We start from the raw sequence: 16,967 nt of genomic DNA on the forward strand, positions 1-16,967 counted from the left end.
GGGGTAAACCAATTTAATATAAAAGCAAGCATTTGACAGTTGTATCGTTTAATTTGTTTCGATCAAACGATTTAACGTGTACTATAGTGGCTCTTGTAACTTGACGCTTGATCTTGGACGAGCTCAATGATGTAATGATGATTGGAATAAAAGATAGTCAGGGTGCCATTTCCGGAAGCTTGTTCTGAGGTATGAATAAAATGTTTTGACTGATTTTGATAGCTTATGTTATGTATATTTCAGATCCAATTGATGCCACTTTGTCAGAGTTGAGCATTTTGAGTAATTCAAGATGGCGTCCAAGATGGCACCCTATGAAGCAACATTAACTTTTAATATATTTTTATACGGTCAAACCCGCTATAGTGGACCGTCTGCTTACCCAGGGTTGTCCTAAAAAATGTTCGTGACTGGGCGAATATCTCCTCCCCCCCCCCCCCCGCTAAACACTTTGGTATAGATAAAGGCCTCTTTTTAAAACTCCGAAAATCGCGTTAAAAAACTGTTTAGGGCGTGTAATTGTGTGATAGAAAAGTACTGAACGTTATCATAACTTAATTTTTAAACATAGTTGAACAAGTAATCTGAAATGTATGTGTATCTTACGAAAGCAAATCCCATGTGTGAGCATTTAAAAACTATTTTTGATTTAAGAAAAAATAATGAAAATAATATTTCAGAAACTAAATTGCAATGCATCAAAAATTAAGTTTACGGCAACATCTCATATTTTAGTGCCCGGGGGCATCGCCACGCTCGCCCATCGCTTCCGACAGAGCTATGTGGACCCAGCAGTAAGTTCACTAAAACAGATGGTTTACAACACCCAAATCAATATTTCCTTGCATAGTTTCCACTTGACTACTGCCATCTTCAATACATTTGATAATTCTAACCTTATCCTCAAAGGAAAATGCTTTGCATTTAACAGAATTCAACATTTATACAGCATATTTTAACTGTTCTTGGAAAAATTAATCTGTTTGTCTGAAATTGATTCTAAGATATAAAGACAGTTACTGCAAAAACGGGGAAATTCTTAGTCTGTTCTATTTTCCAATTTTCAAGGGTTAATTTGTCAAGAAGAGAAGTCTTATTAGAGATTAGGGAATTCCTCGAATCAGACAGGGAACTGGCGAACAAGTATTCCCTGGAGTTGATTCCCGGGATTGGAGTCATAGGCGACGAGCAGAAAAGTCGAGTTTGACACTATGCAAACGGATTCAATCAATTTCAGTAACAAATCTTCAAGCTTAATGTTTTTTTTTTATTGAAAAAGGAAATAGGTGGTGAGTTAAACTAATCAAAATGCTAACCAGTGAGGAAGAAGAGGAATGTTTTTTCTAGTGTGGTGAACCAGGCAAGACCGACAAAAGTACTTCTAAATGGATCGAGTCAGTAATATTATCAAGATCACTGCGCAACGATGACATTTTTGAATCACTGGGACAAAATTTTGCAGCTAGCCCCAACTTAGTTTTACCCTGTCATCGGACTTGCGTCTCAACCTATAACTCAAAGACTCTTTAAACTGTGCTTTAAAAAAATCAGCCCAAAGAAGATTTTTCACTGCAAAATAAAAGTGTTACGATCAGAACCAGATCACTTCAATTTTAGGAGGAACTGCCTCTTCTTTGGAGAAGAGTGCATAGTATAGCTACTGACTATTTGTACTAACTGAAACGACACCACTTTCTCCACAAAACATAACGCTGTCCAATTCTGACAACAAACGCCAATGGATACAGCTTTTATGTAACTACATTTCTACAAATGTTTGGAATGTCCCATTTAAGAACCGTTTTGGTTGTTACTGGACAAAATACTACGCTATTTCAAGTACATAGGGGCAACCTCAGTCAGAGAACTGATTTTAAAACAAAACACGAAGAAGCAGACGTTATAATGATCCAACAGCTAAAATAAAAGAAAATGAAACTGTTCATGTTATATGTGACGACACTGATGTATTCGTGTTAATGTTATATTTCTACCATCGACTATGTATGAAAAATGAAGTCTGTATGGTATCGTTAAAACCAGGAAGGGCATCAGTAACCGTCAAAGAAACAGTTTCAAAATACAAGGATATAATTTTAAGTTTGGCAGCTGCTCATGCCCTGTCTGGCTGTGGTTTTGTTGCTCCATTCTATGGGATAGGAAAGAAAATAGTTCTAAAGTGTCTTTAGGCTGGGGTTATAAAGAGAGTTGTAAGACAGATGTAATTAAAAAATTCACAACGTATATTGCTTCTTGTTATGGTTTTGAAGGTGCTGCTAATATCACAGAAGTAAGAATTTCTGTTTGGGCAAAAAAGAATTGGTCAAGCACAGCTATGAGTTCCTTCATTTGCTTTATTACTAGGGCTCGACCGATGGCATTTTTTGGCCGATGGGCCGATGCCGATTGTTGGCCGATTGTTCAAAGATGGCCGATGGCCGATTGCCGATGGTTTTCCTCCAAATGGCCGATTGCCGATGGCCGATGGCCGATGCCGTTGGCCGATGGCAAAAAAATAAAAAAATCTAACGGAAATAAAGTGATAAGATTGCCAGGGATTTAAAGGATCATTTATTCATTTCACTCTACTTCCTTTCTACGAATAAGGACTTCTAATAAAAACAAAAAAAGAAAAAAATCAAATTTCGACCTAATTTCTATTTTACGATCACCCAATTTAAACTTCACAAGTTTTTTCGGCGCATCTGTACACGCATATGTACCAAAGAACATATAGATGACCAAAATATTCATTTTGAACACCTCCTCAGTTAATTATCGCAAGTTCTCTTGTGATGTATTTATACGCGTAAACTTGCGTCACTCAGAAACGTTATGAAATAGTGAGTTGAAAATTCATACGTACGTAGTATGATCTAAAAGTTCGAGGACAAACAGTATGAAACCTTACCCTGAGTAGTTCACATTACCGAAGCACATCTATCTACAAAATAATCACCTTGAACGACTATGCACTTCTGCCAACGTTCATATAGCTCTTAGAAGCACTCCTGGCAGCTATATTTTGCAACCTCATGTAAAGCCTCTTGCGCTGCTGCTTTAACTTCATCGTGGGGAAGAAAGCGACTTTCATGTTGAGGATGCACGGTTTGATTGATCAATGCTCTGATACGACAAACAAATAACATAATGTTTCGTCGGACTTAGCTCCGTGTGACTCTTACATGTTCCCAGCAAAAAAACATTTGCATGGACACCGCTTTCTTCCGTCAGGAGAAGATAAAGCTGCATCATAGTAGGTTTCGAAAAAGGCTTCCAGGAGTGTTTCCAAAAGTTATATGAACACAGGCAGAAGTACATGGTCCCTCAAGATGACCCTTTGAAGGTGGATGTGCTTCGGTAATGTGAACTATTCTGGGTAAAGTTTTATGCAGCATGTCCCCGAAATTTTGGATCGTACTACGTACAATCTATATAGGATGTACTTATGCTTCTCTTTTTTGACTGTTGTATGATGATAGAGAAAGAACAACAGCCAAAACAAAAAGAAAAGAAAAAAAAAGGAAGAAAAACAAAGACATTGTTTAATAACCAATTGATTTTTTTTATTGAAAATATAACTAAGATTTCAGCAATATTGTAATAATGTATGGATTATGTACACTATACATCGTTAAAAAACTTTAAATTATGTTGTTTAATAATTCGAAAGAAATTAAGAATTAAAATATGAAACCGTCAACAAATTACGCAATTAAAGAGAAAGGATTGCACGTAGACATTTTTAGTCATGAAATACAACAAAAAAGGTAATAGATAAATTACAATATTAAATCGTAATAGGAGTATTTTTATACTTATTTAAAAATTATGAACAGAAAAGTTTCTGAGTCGACTTCAGCACAGAAAAACAAAATTCAAAAGTTTCTTTGATTTCCGAATTATGTCATCATTCAAAACGTCTTTAATCAATTTCTTACATTAATACTCTAAATTCTTCCTAAACAATAGATTACGTTTAAAAAAAAACTTCTAATTTTATGAATGGTGTTAGTTTTAAACAACTCGGAAATGCAACTAGAGTTTAATATAAGAAATACAGGCAGGGGGAGGGGGGCACGCAAGTGTTCTAAAAATTACCGTCGATTCAATGGGAATCTAACAAAATGACGCAAAAAACGGCTTCGCCATCTCATATTTGTTTCCATTTGTTTCCATGGTCTCCAATTCGGCAATATACACTCTAACAAAAAAAAAAAAAAAAAAACTCGACGCATCAAGAAGCAATCATCCGATTGATTTGAAATTTTGTATGCATGATTGTTTCGACCAGATGAGCAAATGATTAAAATTTGGTGTCCAATGAATGGATAGTTTGATCTCCAGCTCATCGAAACTGCGCATCCAGCAGATGTATATAAGAGCAATTCTTCAATAGTTGCTAAAACTTTCGGTTTGATTGCAATTCAGATTACCTTTCAGCAACTTAAAAATGCCTCGTCGCATGGTTCGTGCTCATTACGAGCAACTGTCATAGTTTAAACGAAGTCATATCATTGGATTGAAAGAGGCCAAATCGGAGATTCGCTCGTCATTTGAGTCGAAGCGATGCGGCGATTCGAAAACGCTGGCAAGGATGGGTGGAAGATAGCAGAATTCAGCGTCAGGATGTTAGCGGTCGACCTAGGGTCACAACAGATCATTATGATAGAGGGATTGTCCGATCATCTGTCACAGCGCTTTCTTCATCTCTATGAACCATCATACGTTCAACCCAAACACCAGCGTCCATCATGGCCATTTACAGACGGTTGGGACAACGAAATTTACGCTCGCGCAGACCGTTACGCCACCTGTCACTGACGCCTTCACACTGCCGAGCCAGATTACAGTGGTGCATGACTCGATTAGATTGGAGTGGTGCCGACTGGGGATGTATAGTCTTTAGCGACGAATCCCGCTTAAAACTATGTCATGACGATCATCGAAGACGTGTTTGGATACATCAAGGGCAGAGGAGGGATACTGATTTCACTTTTACACGTCACACTGGCCCTCAACTGGGGCCCTCAACATTATGGTCTGGGGCGATATTTCCTTTGATAATTGGACCCCTTTGGTCGTAATTAGAGGTACATTTACTGCACATTGGTACGTCGCCGACATCCTAAGACCTATTTTGATGCCGTTCCTTTTGCAGTACTCTCGGCTGGTTTTCAATATTGCCCGATAACCTTACGGCACATGTTGCCATGAACTGTCTGCAAGCTTGTCAAACTCTTCCGTGGCCTGCCAGATTGTCAGATATCTCTCCCATCGAGCATGTCTGGGCTATGATGGGATGGAATATTGATAACCTCGTCCGGCAGTTGGAGCGAATTTAGCCGGAAATACCGCAGGACAACCTCCGGGAGCTTTATCGGTGTTTCCCACGTCGTGCTTCAGCTTGTATCTAGGCTAGAGACGGGTCAATACCTTATTGAACTTGTTACTGTAACTCTGACAAACTATTCAATTGTTATAAGAATTTAATCATTTAATAGTCAGTGTATTGTCTTCCTATCCACCAATTTTCGTCTCAATCGGATCACTCCTTCTTGGTGCGTCGATTTTTTTTTTTTTTTTTTTTGTTATAGAGTGTATCGCCAAATGATCGTCAGTCTGAGACGCTATATTAGTTTTGTATTGAAAATAAGTGATAAATAGCCACAAAAAAAAATGAGTAAATAGGTTTTTTAGAACACCCGATCGAAAAAAAAGGGAAGTGCACAACTGGAACGTACGCACACCCCACATGCGAAATTTTAACCTTTTACAGCTTACCATTTTTGAGTTATATGACTTATGAGAGATACATACGTACATCCAGCCGCAAGAAACAACGCAATAATTAACTTGTTTGATACCTGAATGCAGTATTAAAAACTCTTTCAGGGGTTACTAAAATAGAAATTCATACTGAAGTTTTAAGTAAACAATTTTATATGGAAACAATAACTCCGTTTACTTTGTTTAAAAAGTAAAACAGCAAAAGGTCTTTTTTTTCGAAAACATCGGCCAATTCCATCGGCTTTTCGATGTTTGTAAGGCCGATGGGCCGATGTTTCCTGCAAGTTAGCATCGGCCGCCGATGCCGATGCCGATGGCTAAATTGTTGAACCATCGGCGCCGATGCATCGGCCAGGCCGATGCATCGGTCGAGTCCTATTTATTACCACCCACTAGGGACTGCTTTGCCAAAAATGTAAAACGGGCTCACTTTCAAACTATTTTGTTGTTATCTGCAAACAGTCCATTATTTCTTCACCCAGATCCAACATCATTTGGTTGGCAAAAAGATGAAATCAACAAAGAGCTTTTTCCCATTGCCGTTCCACAAAATACTCCAATTGCTCCAGACTACATTATAGCAATGGCGAAGTGTTCATGCCGATCTGAACAGTCCTGCATAATTATGAGGTGTAGCTGTAGGGCAAATGATATTTCATGTAGTATAATGTGTCAATGCTTACATGAAGGGGAGAGGTGCTGCAATGCAAATACCAATATAGCTCGCATTGTAAATGGAAGTGACTCTGAAGATGAACTTTAGCTTGATTTGTACTTTTCAACTATGTAATCTTGAGCTCAGGTACCAATATCATAAATATCTTTTTTATATCAACTTCAGTACTATCTTTTAAACTGCAACTTTAGAAACTAATCCTTAATGTTAACATTTGAAGCATAGTTTCTTGATTTCTTATTCAAAGCATTACAATAGATTTTTTGTCAATTAGATTCCATAAAGTTTTAAGTAAACACGCTTACATACATTTTTCACTAAAAATGACATGATATTCGAATTCCTCGACCTAAAAAACATATAAAAAGATATACCACATGATAAAATCGCTCCAAAACTAAATTTTCACCTTCTTGACCGCCATCTTGGACGCCATCTTTAATTACTCAAATTGCTCAAATCTGGCAGAGTGGCATCATCCGGATATAAAATCTACACAACATAAGCATTCAAAAACAGTGAAAAAATTTTATTCATACCTCAAAACAAGGTTACCCTATTTTTGGGCATTTGGCGCCCAGACTTAGAGGACAATTCTTAGATTGGCACAACGCCAATCTCATACCTCTGAATAAAAGTACTCAGAAACCATTGGCATTTAATGCTCAACTACTTGTTTCTTGAGCGTATCAGGACACACTTTGACGGCATCAAGAGATCTATGAAACCGACAGAAAATATATACAAACTTCTATAATCCTTGCAGTAGGGTGGTTCAAAAAAACTTTTTTTCAGCTAGAGCGCAGCCCCCACCCCCTATTTTTTTCGACTTACTAGTAGTATTATGCTGTAAAAGTTTTAGCTTCTTACTCAAATTTTAAGAGGGTAAGCATAGGAAATGTCAGAAAATAATTATTTAATTTCCCCAGCTGTTTTTCTTTTTCTTTTTTTTGTAAATAATTATTTTATTGCAATATATATGCATATTACTGGTGTATATTATAATATGTAGTACTGTTTATTTAGTTCAATGTATTTTTTAACCCCTCTCCCCATACTTATGAAGTTTGGGGGAGGGGGATGAGCACCCTCTTTCAGTTGAAATAGGAAGCTAAAATTCTTCCAGTATATTACTATCCACAAGTCTAAAAATATTGAGGGGTGTCCTGTTGTCTAGGAGAAACTTTTTTTTACATGTTTTTTTGAACCATCCTACCTTGCAACCTTAAGCGATTTGCAAGGAAAAAAAAACATGCTTCAATAAATTTAAATTTTTAGATATAATTACTGTAATGTACCTGTGGTTTTTTATTTTAAATTTCGAATCAGTTTTTTTACAATTAATTTTTTAAGCTAAAATTTCTTGTAAATTGCCTAATAAAGGGATGAAAAATCCCCGCACACCTCAACATTCTATGTCGTTCGAAAGAGATTTTTTTCTGCATCAAATAAAACTTGTTCCGAATTTCTCAATTAATTAAAACAGCATATTTAAGGAGTTCCATTTTAATTGAAAACCCTAGTCTCAACTCAATTTGAATCCTTAGCTAAAGAGCAACATATATTACTGAAGACCACGAATTTTGAAAGCGACCTTTCAAGCGTACAAAACTTCCGCTTTGCAATGCTCAGGAGAAAGCTTTTAGAGCTGCAAGTTGAGCCAAGTTAGCTTAAAACCCCGGGAAAGGGGAGCTTTTTGTTCAAAAAACGGAACCTGTAACGCGTTTTTAACCTGATTCTTTTTAATTGACGATTTAAATCTTTACGAAGCAATTTTCGAGGGGTTGGTGAGCATCTACGAGCACGGGGCGAAGCTCCAATTTGAAGAAATTAATGTAGATTAATTTTATAAAAAATTTCTTTCTAATTATTTTTTTTTTTCGTATTACTTAAAATTTTTTTCTTATCTTTTCTCGCACAATAAAGTTTTTAAGTTTTCTAAATTCTTAAAAGTTTAACAGATATCTTTTCCAAACGTAGACAATCGGATATTTTAAATGCAAAATATCCTTTTTTTTCCGATAATTTTTTTGTACTGGGAATTCATAAAGGCATTTTCATTTTTAAGATATTTAAGGATATTCAATTGGTATGAATTTCTGTTATTTTGTGCCTAAGAATTTATTGGATGGCATAACTGGTCTTTCGGTATTGTCCGTTTTTCACGAGAAGGCTCTTCGCCACGCCTCCTCGAACGCAGAGTTCCATTTAACGCGGCGGTGATCGGTACGCAATCCACGCGCTTCTAAAAAGACAACCAGACAGCCTTAACTTAGGTGTGCATTTTAATGTGCATAAAAGCCTGTGTCTTTTACATCACTTGCTTCACTTGTCTGTTCTCGCCGAGGTGGGGAGATCGCTCCGGATGCCGAGATATGAGAGGGTGCCATAAACTAAGCTTCTGCTGCATTACAATCAATTAATTAAATGTCTTATTTTGTTCTTTTTCAAAAATGGTTTTTAGAATGCAAATTGATTACATTCAGTTCCTGTCTTTTACGGTACACATAGATTTCGGATTGCATGTTCAATTACACTGTGCGGGGAGAGAAAAAAAAAACCTTCAAAACGCTTCTGACATTTCGCCGGCTGATTCTTATGTAAAATGACCCCCTGAATCCGAATATGACCTCCGTTTCCCTCCTATACGTACAAATTTTTTTAAAGCCCCCCCCCCCCCCAAGTGTTTTTTCAATTTTCCTTAGTTTCAGGGCAATTATTTTCTTTTGGAGGTGAAAGGAGCTTTATATTAACTGCTAACATAGTTTTGGTAGGCAAGAGAGGTTCAAAGTTCAAGATCATGGACACCGATCGCAAAAAGGGAGACTTGGGGGGTATACACCCTCCCCCCAAAATGTTAGAAAAATCACGAAAAACGATCTTTTCATTCTGCTTTTTTAAAAAAGATGTTTGTAAAAAAAATTTCGGTGCGGAATGAGAGTATAAAACTCGCTTTTATGACTCCTATGTACAAAACAATTTTCGCGATTTAATTTTTTTTACAAAAGTAAAAAAATTAAAAAAAAAAAAAACAATATTATGTGATTGTCGCACGTTGCATACGAGTTGAATCGCAGGTCTTCATTCAAAAAGACATTCTTCTGGCTCATTCTTATGTAAAATGACCCCTTGTTTCCAAATACGACCACCTAATATCCCCCATCACGCCCCCTTTTTAAAACCTTTTGGAGGGGAAAAAGAGCCCTACAATAACCATAAACATTATTCTGAATGACTAGTGATGTGCAAAGCTCAAAATCTTGTGCATATGTAGCAAAAAGGAAAACATGGGAAACCCCCTCCCCCCCCCCAAACACACTGTGCAGCAAAAAAAAAAAAAAACTCTCAAATGCTTCTGAGGCTATTTCGGCTGATTCTTCTACAAATTGACTCCCTGAATCCGAATATGATCTCCGTTTTCCTCCTACGCATACCAATTTTTTAAGAAAAGCACCCCCCCCCCTTTTTAATTTGGAGGGAGGGACTTTTTTTTTTTGCTACATGTGCACAAGATTTTGCTATCGGTGTCCATGATATTGAACTTTGAACTCTCTTGCCCGCCAAAACTATGTTAGCAGTTAATATAAAGCTCCTTTCATCTCCTAAAAAAACTAATTGCTCTGAAATTAAGGAAAATTGAAAAAAAACGTGGGGGGCCATTAAAGAAAATTGTACGTATAGGGTCGAGACGGAGGTCATATTCGGCCTTCACCCAGGAAGCCGTCATTTCCGAGGTTTTGTGAAGTAATCTAATGGTAAATAACACAATATTTTATTGCCCGTTTTTCACGAGAAGGCATTTCTCCATGCCTCTTTGAACGCAGAGTTCCATTTTACACGGCGGTGATAGGTAAGCAATCCACGCGCTTCTAAAGGAGACAACTACACATATTTAACTTCGTCGTGCATTTTAATGTGCAAAAGTCGAAGTTTAAATGAACAAAAAAGTCTTAGTATCCTTTTCATCACTTGCCTGTTTTCATTTTAGTTTTTCTTACATTTTAAAAAAGCGCTGCTTTTACAACAAAATGCTATGATCCGAATATACCTTCTGCCGAAAACAGCGAAATAGGATCATCGGATACCACGTGACGAGGGAGGAGTCAAGTGCCTTCTCGTGGAAAACAGACAATATATTGCATGTAGTCAAGCCCGGAGAGAGCCTAGTTGTCAGCCTAGTTGGAAACTAGGGAACCGGGACTTGATGGGGGGGGGGGGGTGCGACACTGACACAAAAAAAAAGAAAAGGAAAAAATAAAAAGGGGGGGGGGGGGTGCTCCGAATAAGAGAGAAAATGTTAAGAATGAGTAAAATTTACTCTTTCGGCATTTACTTTTGTGGCACTTAAAATTAAGTTAATTGTTTTCTAGTAAGAAGTTTTGTTTTTTTTTCTCTCTCCTACCCCCTTTTTTCCCTTATTTTCCCCTTTTTTCCTTTTTCCCCCCTTTTTCCCTTCTTCCCCCCTTTTTTTCTTTTTTTAGGGGGTGGGAGGGGTCCCGCGACATAACTGACAAGGGACTCGCTTTGGCTCTCTGCGGCCCTGCATGTAATTCTACCTTAACCCTGGCTTAAGGGTGGTTACTTAGTGCTTGAGAGAGCCAAGAATTGATTTTTGAAGAACCGTCTACGAATCAACTAAACCTCTCCACTTTTGTTTCCATATGGCACAAAAGTATTAATGGAGTGACATTAAGACGATGGATAAATCTAATTTTGCTCGCTATTTCTTGCGTATCTCGCACACCCTGTCGTCATCTGCTGTTACTCAAAACATACTTCCCGTTGTTATTTGTCCAAATCTCTTTATTTATCAATTTTTGAAACATTAACATTTAATGGTTTTAATGCTTTGTTTTCTCTGCAGGGCAATTTTAGCTCAAAGATGATTCCACAATCTGAGCTCTTTTGGACGTGAGTAATTTCCATCATCCATCAAGTTTTCACTTTCACAAATGAAGCAGTGAGAAGCAAAGAGATGTAAGTGGCAAAATTAAAAATTTGGAGATAATCAGTACAAATAGTAAGGGAACTTCTCCTCTGCCTTGGGGCAAGAGATAGTACTAGTAGCCATGGTAGGTGCTGCTACACAGCACGATTTAGAAGAACATTGCAATGAAAGCCTACCTAAGACCTCAAAGATGTCCACTTAATCCCTTTGCTTCCCACTGCCTCAAATGTAACTTATATTTAAATTAAAATGGTATGTGCTATGTTCTTTCCTTTTGATTAAATTTCATAATCCTGATTTGTGTATAATAGGGGTGTTTCCTTCATTCCAGTCAAAAATACTTCTAATAACCACTGAAATTGATAGAATAAACAAATATATATAGAGAGAGCTAGAAAATATACCTAGTTTTTCCAATATTTAATTTTTAGTCAGTGTTTTAAAATATCATTTTTGAAATAAAATATTTCCTCGTGTGACGTTACAAGTGAAGACAACCATCTTGAATCGGAGCGCGTGGTTGTTGGCAAAATATCGTCTTTTGGTGATTTTTTACTGCCAGCAATTATTAGTGGAATAAGAATTGTTAGCTAAATAAATATTCCTTTAGCAAAGTTAGGCAATGTCCTGATATTTTGCTCTGGTAACCCTAGTGACTTGTTCACTTGTGACGTCAGCAGCAAAAATAAAAACAACGACTGAGGGATTTTTTAAAATTATTTTTACAGAGTGAAAATAAGTCAAAATTTAGAGAGAAAAAAAGGTAACTCACCGTATGCTATCGACCGTGCTCTTTCAGAAAACAAAATATTAAAAAAAAAAAAGGGGAAACCCGATGCATTCCAGTTAGTTTTGACATCGCTGAGCAGAGCATGTGTTCGTCAGGGTTTGAAAATATCATGATACCGATATTCTGATATATATATCCGATATTTTCAATCAGCCCAAACTCAAGTTTTCAAAATAGTAATTGCATCTTCAAGACACTCTTTATTTTCTTACATTGTTATTACAATATGTAGTCTTAAAATTAAGGTTTCTTTTATTATTTATATCTAGCATTTCATTTGACATTTGAATCAACTTTAGTGGAATTAATTTAGCATTAGCTATTTTACTCATTTTTCTTCTGTTAGCTAGTTTTACACAGTTATGATATGATTGAGAAATAAAAAATATGTATTAGTTGGTACACCGTCATAGGACATTTTCTTTTTTTTCTGACCAAAGTTTAATATTTAATTAAGCACTTTTAATCGGAATTAAAATTGTTCCATTACAAATAATTTTATGATTATAAAATAAATAAGGAATACTGTATTACTTTGTTATATTATATACTAATACATCTTAAAAATATAGTACATAACTTTTTGGTATTTTCAAAAATAAATGAACAATATTACTACGATTAATATAATTTTTATATTGAAAATACCGTGGTTGAAACAATAAATATCGAAAATATCAAAATACCATGATATTTTCAAATTAAATATCAGATATAAATCGTGATATATATCATGACATATATCGACTGATATATATCAGCGAACCCTGGTGTTCGCTAAGCGAAACATGATGCGCATGAAAATTAGCAACTTTTAAATAGGATAACAGACTATCCGCAACGAATTATTAAAGGACGTTTTTATTCTTAATCCACAACCACCAACAACCACCTCTGAACCACTCTTGTGATAATTTTTGAAACTAAACTGTTGGTGAGTGAATACTGCGGATAATCGGGAGTCGAATGAATGAAATTTCACTTCTTAAACTCCTTTAAATTGTTCTTTAAAATGAAATACAACACTGATGGTTGAGGGGTGCTGCCAGGGGTATATATGTAAGGTAAGTGCATCAGATAGGGCTAACCAAAAGTTCCCGGCCTAGTATCTCGTTCGTTTATGATTCTATTGGCTCCACATTTTGCACATTCATCATATGTTTAGTAAAAAAGAAGAAGAAAAAAAAAAAAAATAGGGCCGTGGTGGCCTGATCGGTAAGGCATCGGACTTGTGACCGAAGGATCTCGGGTTCGACCTTCGCTGGTCGAAGATCCACCGTCGTCATTAATGAATGGTGACTGGGCGACGTTAAATATGCTCGTGGTCACAATGTCCTCCAAGTGAAACGATCCCTCTGGGGGTGCTAGACTAGAAAGTTATTCGCTTCTGGCCTGGTTCTAAATTATCGAACTGTCAGTAGATGGTGCTGCCATCTATCGTGTTGTCTGAACCAAATCGAACTTCCACCTAGAAATAGGCACTCGATTAAAACGGAAGCCGTAACCCTGCCTTAAAATCGAGTAGCATTGCTACTTGGGCTCGGATTCTCGAGTGGCATAAGTAACAACAACAGAAGAAGAAAAAAATTAAGTTGTAACTATCTTTTTCAGCAGTGTTGACAAAGATAGGTAATTCGGTCTTATTAAGAATATGGATAACCACTAAGGGCAGTTCTGAAAGTTACGCCAAAAAGTTCTATCCAACTAAATAACAATCTACTTTACTATTTTTCTTGAGTTATCCAATCACAGGGAAAAGTGATTGTACAGAGCGACATCTTTCTTTTTGAATTCGTCAACAATTGAATGTGGACTTTCAAAAACAGTTAACAACGTTTTTATATTACACTGTAAACACAATTCAGAAACGTTCCCGAAAAATAATGAGCAGCTAATGTGTCCCATTTCTGCCGGTAACATATCTTGTAAGGCACAGGAACGTTTTGAGCCAAAAGTCAGTAGCCTTCCTGAAATTATCCTTGAATCTTTCGAAATTATGCAGATATCTTAAAGGTTCTCCTAGTATATCGGGATGGCTCGAAAAGCAGCAACAGCCGTAGCTAAAACTAAATCGCAAGCCCGTGCCTAGCATCTTACTTGCCTGCAACTCTGGTAAAGCTGCGGATTCCAGAAAATTATTCATTTTCTTGTTAGGGTACTTAGTCGATTTGAAAGGACCATAATCGCACTGTAAAAACGATTCAGAGACGTTTCTGGAAAATAACGGGCAGCTGACGTGCCCAATTTCTTCCAGTAACATATCTTACAAAAACCAGGAACGTTTTCCACTAAACCTTACTGAAATTATCCAGGAAACTTCCTAAAATATTCAGAACTCTTCCCGTTTAAAGCCAGTCGTATCTCTGGAATCTTAGAATAAACTTAAGTGGGTATACTGTAATAGTTTGGCACGTTGCTGCGTTTCGAGGAGCAGTATTGCAAACATGGCCAAAGCTGCGAAAAAACTGCAGGCAAGTAATAAGAATTTTACTCACCCACAATTCTTGCAAAGCTACGTAGTTCATAAACTGATTTGTGCCCTTCGGACGCTTTAACAGTCTGGACGGGCCGCAATCAAGCTGAAGCGGATGCACTTTATAAATACGCTCAGTTAGTCTTTAAACTAGGAGCTAAACATATTTTTTACAACAGTTAGAAGTCTGCATTTGTGCAACTTCTAGCAATTTAGGAAACTTTTTGACAAGGGTACTTGATCCTTTCAGGAAGTGGATAAAAACCATAGAAATCCCGAAACATTACACGGAAATACTCAGTAACGTTTCAGAATTCTTTTACAGTGCGTGCTGACGCCGGTGCCTTTAATAAATGTGCTCAGTTAATCCTTAAGCTGACAATAGTTGAAAATATTTTTTTGCCTCAGTTTGAAGTCTGCATTCGTGCAATTTGTAGTATTTCAGAAAACTTTTTGACCATAATACTTACTATTCACCGAAAATGGGTGAAAAACTACGAAATCCCGAAGCGTTAAACAATAATCTTTTATAATTACTGTTGCTATTCTTTTACATGTTGATGACAAACTGTTTATTGACAACGGTTTAGCGTCAGCTAGGCACTCTTATGACGATAAAGTCGTGATCTAGGGAATTTTTGCTTTCCTTCTTAGAAAAAATAGGGGATTGGCCTTATTGGTCTAAGGCCTTCAGTGGAGCACTCACTTATTACCACTTATTAGTTATCGTATGCATTTTATTATTACAACTGCCTAAGAATAAGAAAAATAGCTAAAATCAATGTTATGGAATATCAAATAACAGTAAATGAAATATAAATAAGACTTATGAAACAATTGTTGGATTTAAAATTAAAGTTGTTTTTAATCCAACAGTTGTTGGATTAAAAATAACATGAAACAGTTGGATGTGCAGTGATCTTTCACAAAGCAATTTGCGAATTGAACTGCATCATGTCTGTAGACTTACGCTGGTGAAATCAATTTACTTTATCTACCAGTTTGTTGGCACTCGTAGCTTCAATGAGATGTCATCTGCCATAGCTAGGTTATTCCACATTCCAATGTGTAGCAAGAGTGAAGTTGCGTTCTTTGGATGGGATAATATCGCTTTTACATGTCCATCAATTTGGCGTTGAAGATGAAAAGGACTGCTCAAGCAAAACATAAGTTAGAAGAATTTTGAATGATCCATCAAATATAAGTCTAGATCTAAAATCTGGTGAAGTTGTTTGAAACAAATAATCTGAACGTTATATCGGATGGAAATAACATGATCAAATGATCATCCAAGAAAAAATTTCTTTTTATTTTTTTCTTTTTCTTTTATTATTTTATTTATTATTATTATTATTATTTTTACAAAATTGTCATTTAATAGATTCGTACACTAAGTTGCGAAGAAGACTAGGACTGCTCAAGCAATCATTATTGACTTTAATTGGAATGTGGTGCATAAGTCCAGAATAAATAGGGAATAAATTTGTCCAATATGATATTGCGATCATTATGAAATGGAGAAAAGCAATTTGTTTTTTGAGGGAAATAATGCTATGAACCATGGTGTACTACTAGTCCAGGGAAAAAGTTCTGGCAATGTATTCCGGCTTGATTATGGAATCGTATTAGTTGCTTATTCTTAAACCGTTGTATATCATTCTAGAAGGGAAGTACTTCAGCAGACTGGACCAGACGATGCCTTGTCCATTAGCTGGAAATTAGCTCTCTGCCTCTTGCTGACTTGGATAATTGTTTACCTCGCAGTTATACAAGGAACCAGTTCACTTGGGAAGGTTGGTAGCATGTAACAAGAAGTGTTAATACTTTGTCATTGTGATTGCATTTCCATAGAAATAACAAACTTATTTTGGTTACGTACTACTTAGAGCTCACAGCTAGTATGCAGATGAAAAATGCTTTGAACATCATGCTTCTAAGCATCATAATACATTTGGTGTTATCAAATAACTTAGCTTATCTCACCAGGAAACATCACGAGCTCAGTAATCATGAAAAAAGTTAAAAATGGTCGCATTCGAAAGAGTATCTTTAGAAAAAAATTTGACCCAAATATTGTGTGCCCTCGTCCTTTAGTTTTTGAGATATGGGGGGTCAAAGTTTGTCGAAATCTTACGAAAATTCGCCAAATTTAAAGACTTGGCAAGAAATGGAAAATACCACGTGATTTCATCGCCTGCGTCTAGCAAGACTCTCATTCCCATTTCTGGTCATCTGCAAAGCGCGTAAACGATGTTTCGAATTAACCCTTTACTTGTGAGTGTAAAATTAA

General features: G+C 36.5%; 1 protein-coding gene across 1 annotated transcript in view; it reads left to right on the plus strand.

Annotated features, from left to right (window-relative positions):
• LOC129229445 (sodium-dependent nutrient amino acid transporter 1-like) overlaps positions 1-16,967 on the plus strand; it is an 85,426-nt gene that overhangs the window by 42,931 nt on the left and 25,528 nt on the right. Inside the window, exons 6-7 of the mRNA XM_054863754.1 lie at positions 11,331-11,377; positions 16,341-16,470. Of these exons, the coding sequence (XP_054719729.1) occupies positions 11,331-11,377; positions 16,341-16,470 (177 nt within the window). The remainder of the gene's footprint in view (positions 1-11,330; positions 11,378-16,340; positions 16,471-16,967) is intronic.

The sequence above is a fragment of the Uloborus diversus genome, chromosome 9, assembly GCF_026930045.1.
Source record: "Uloborus diversus isolate 005 chromosome 9, Udiv.v.3.1, whole genome shotgun sequence".
Classification (NCBI taxonomy): Eukaryota; Metazoa; Arthropoda; class Arachnida; order Araneae; family Uloboridae; genus Uloborus; species Uloborus diversus.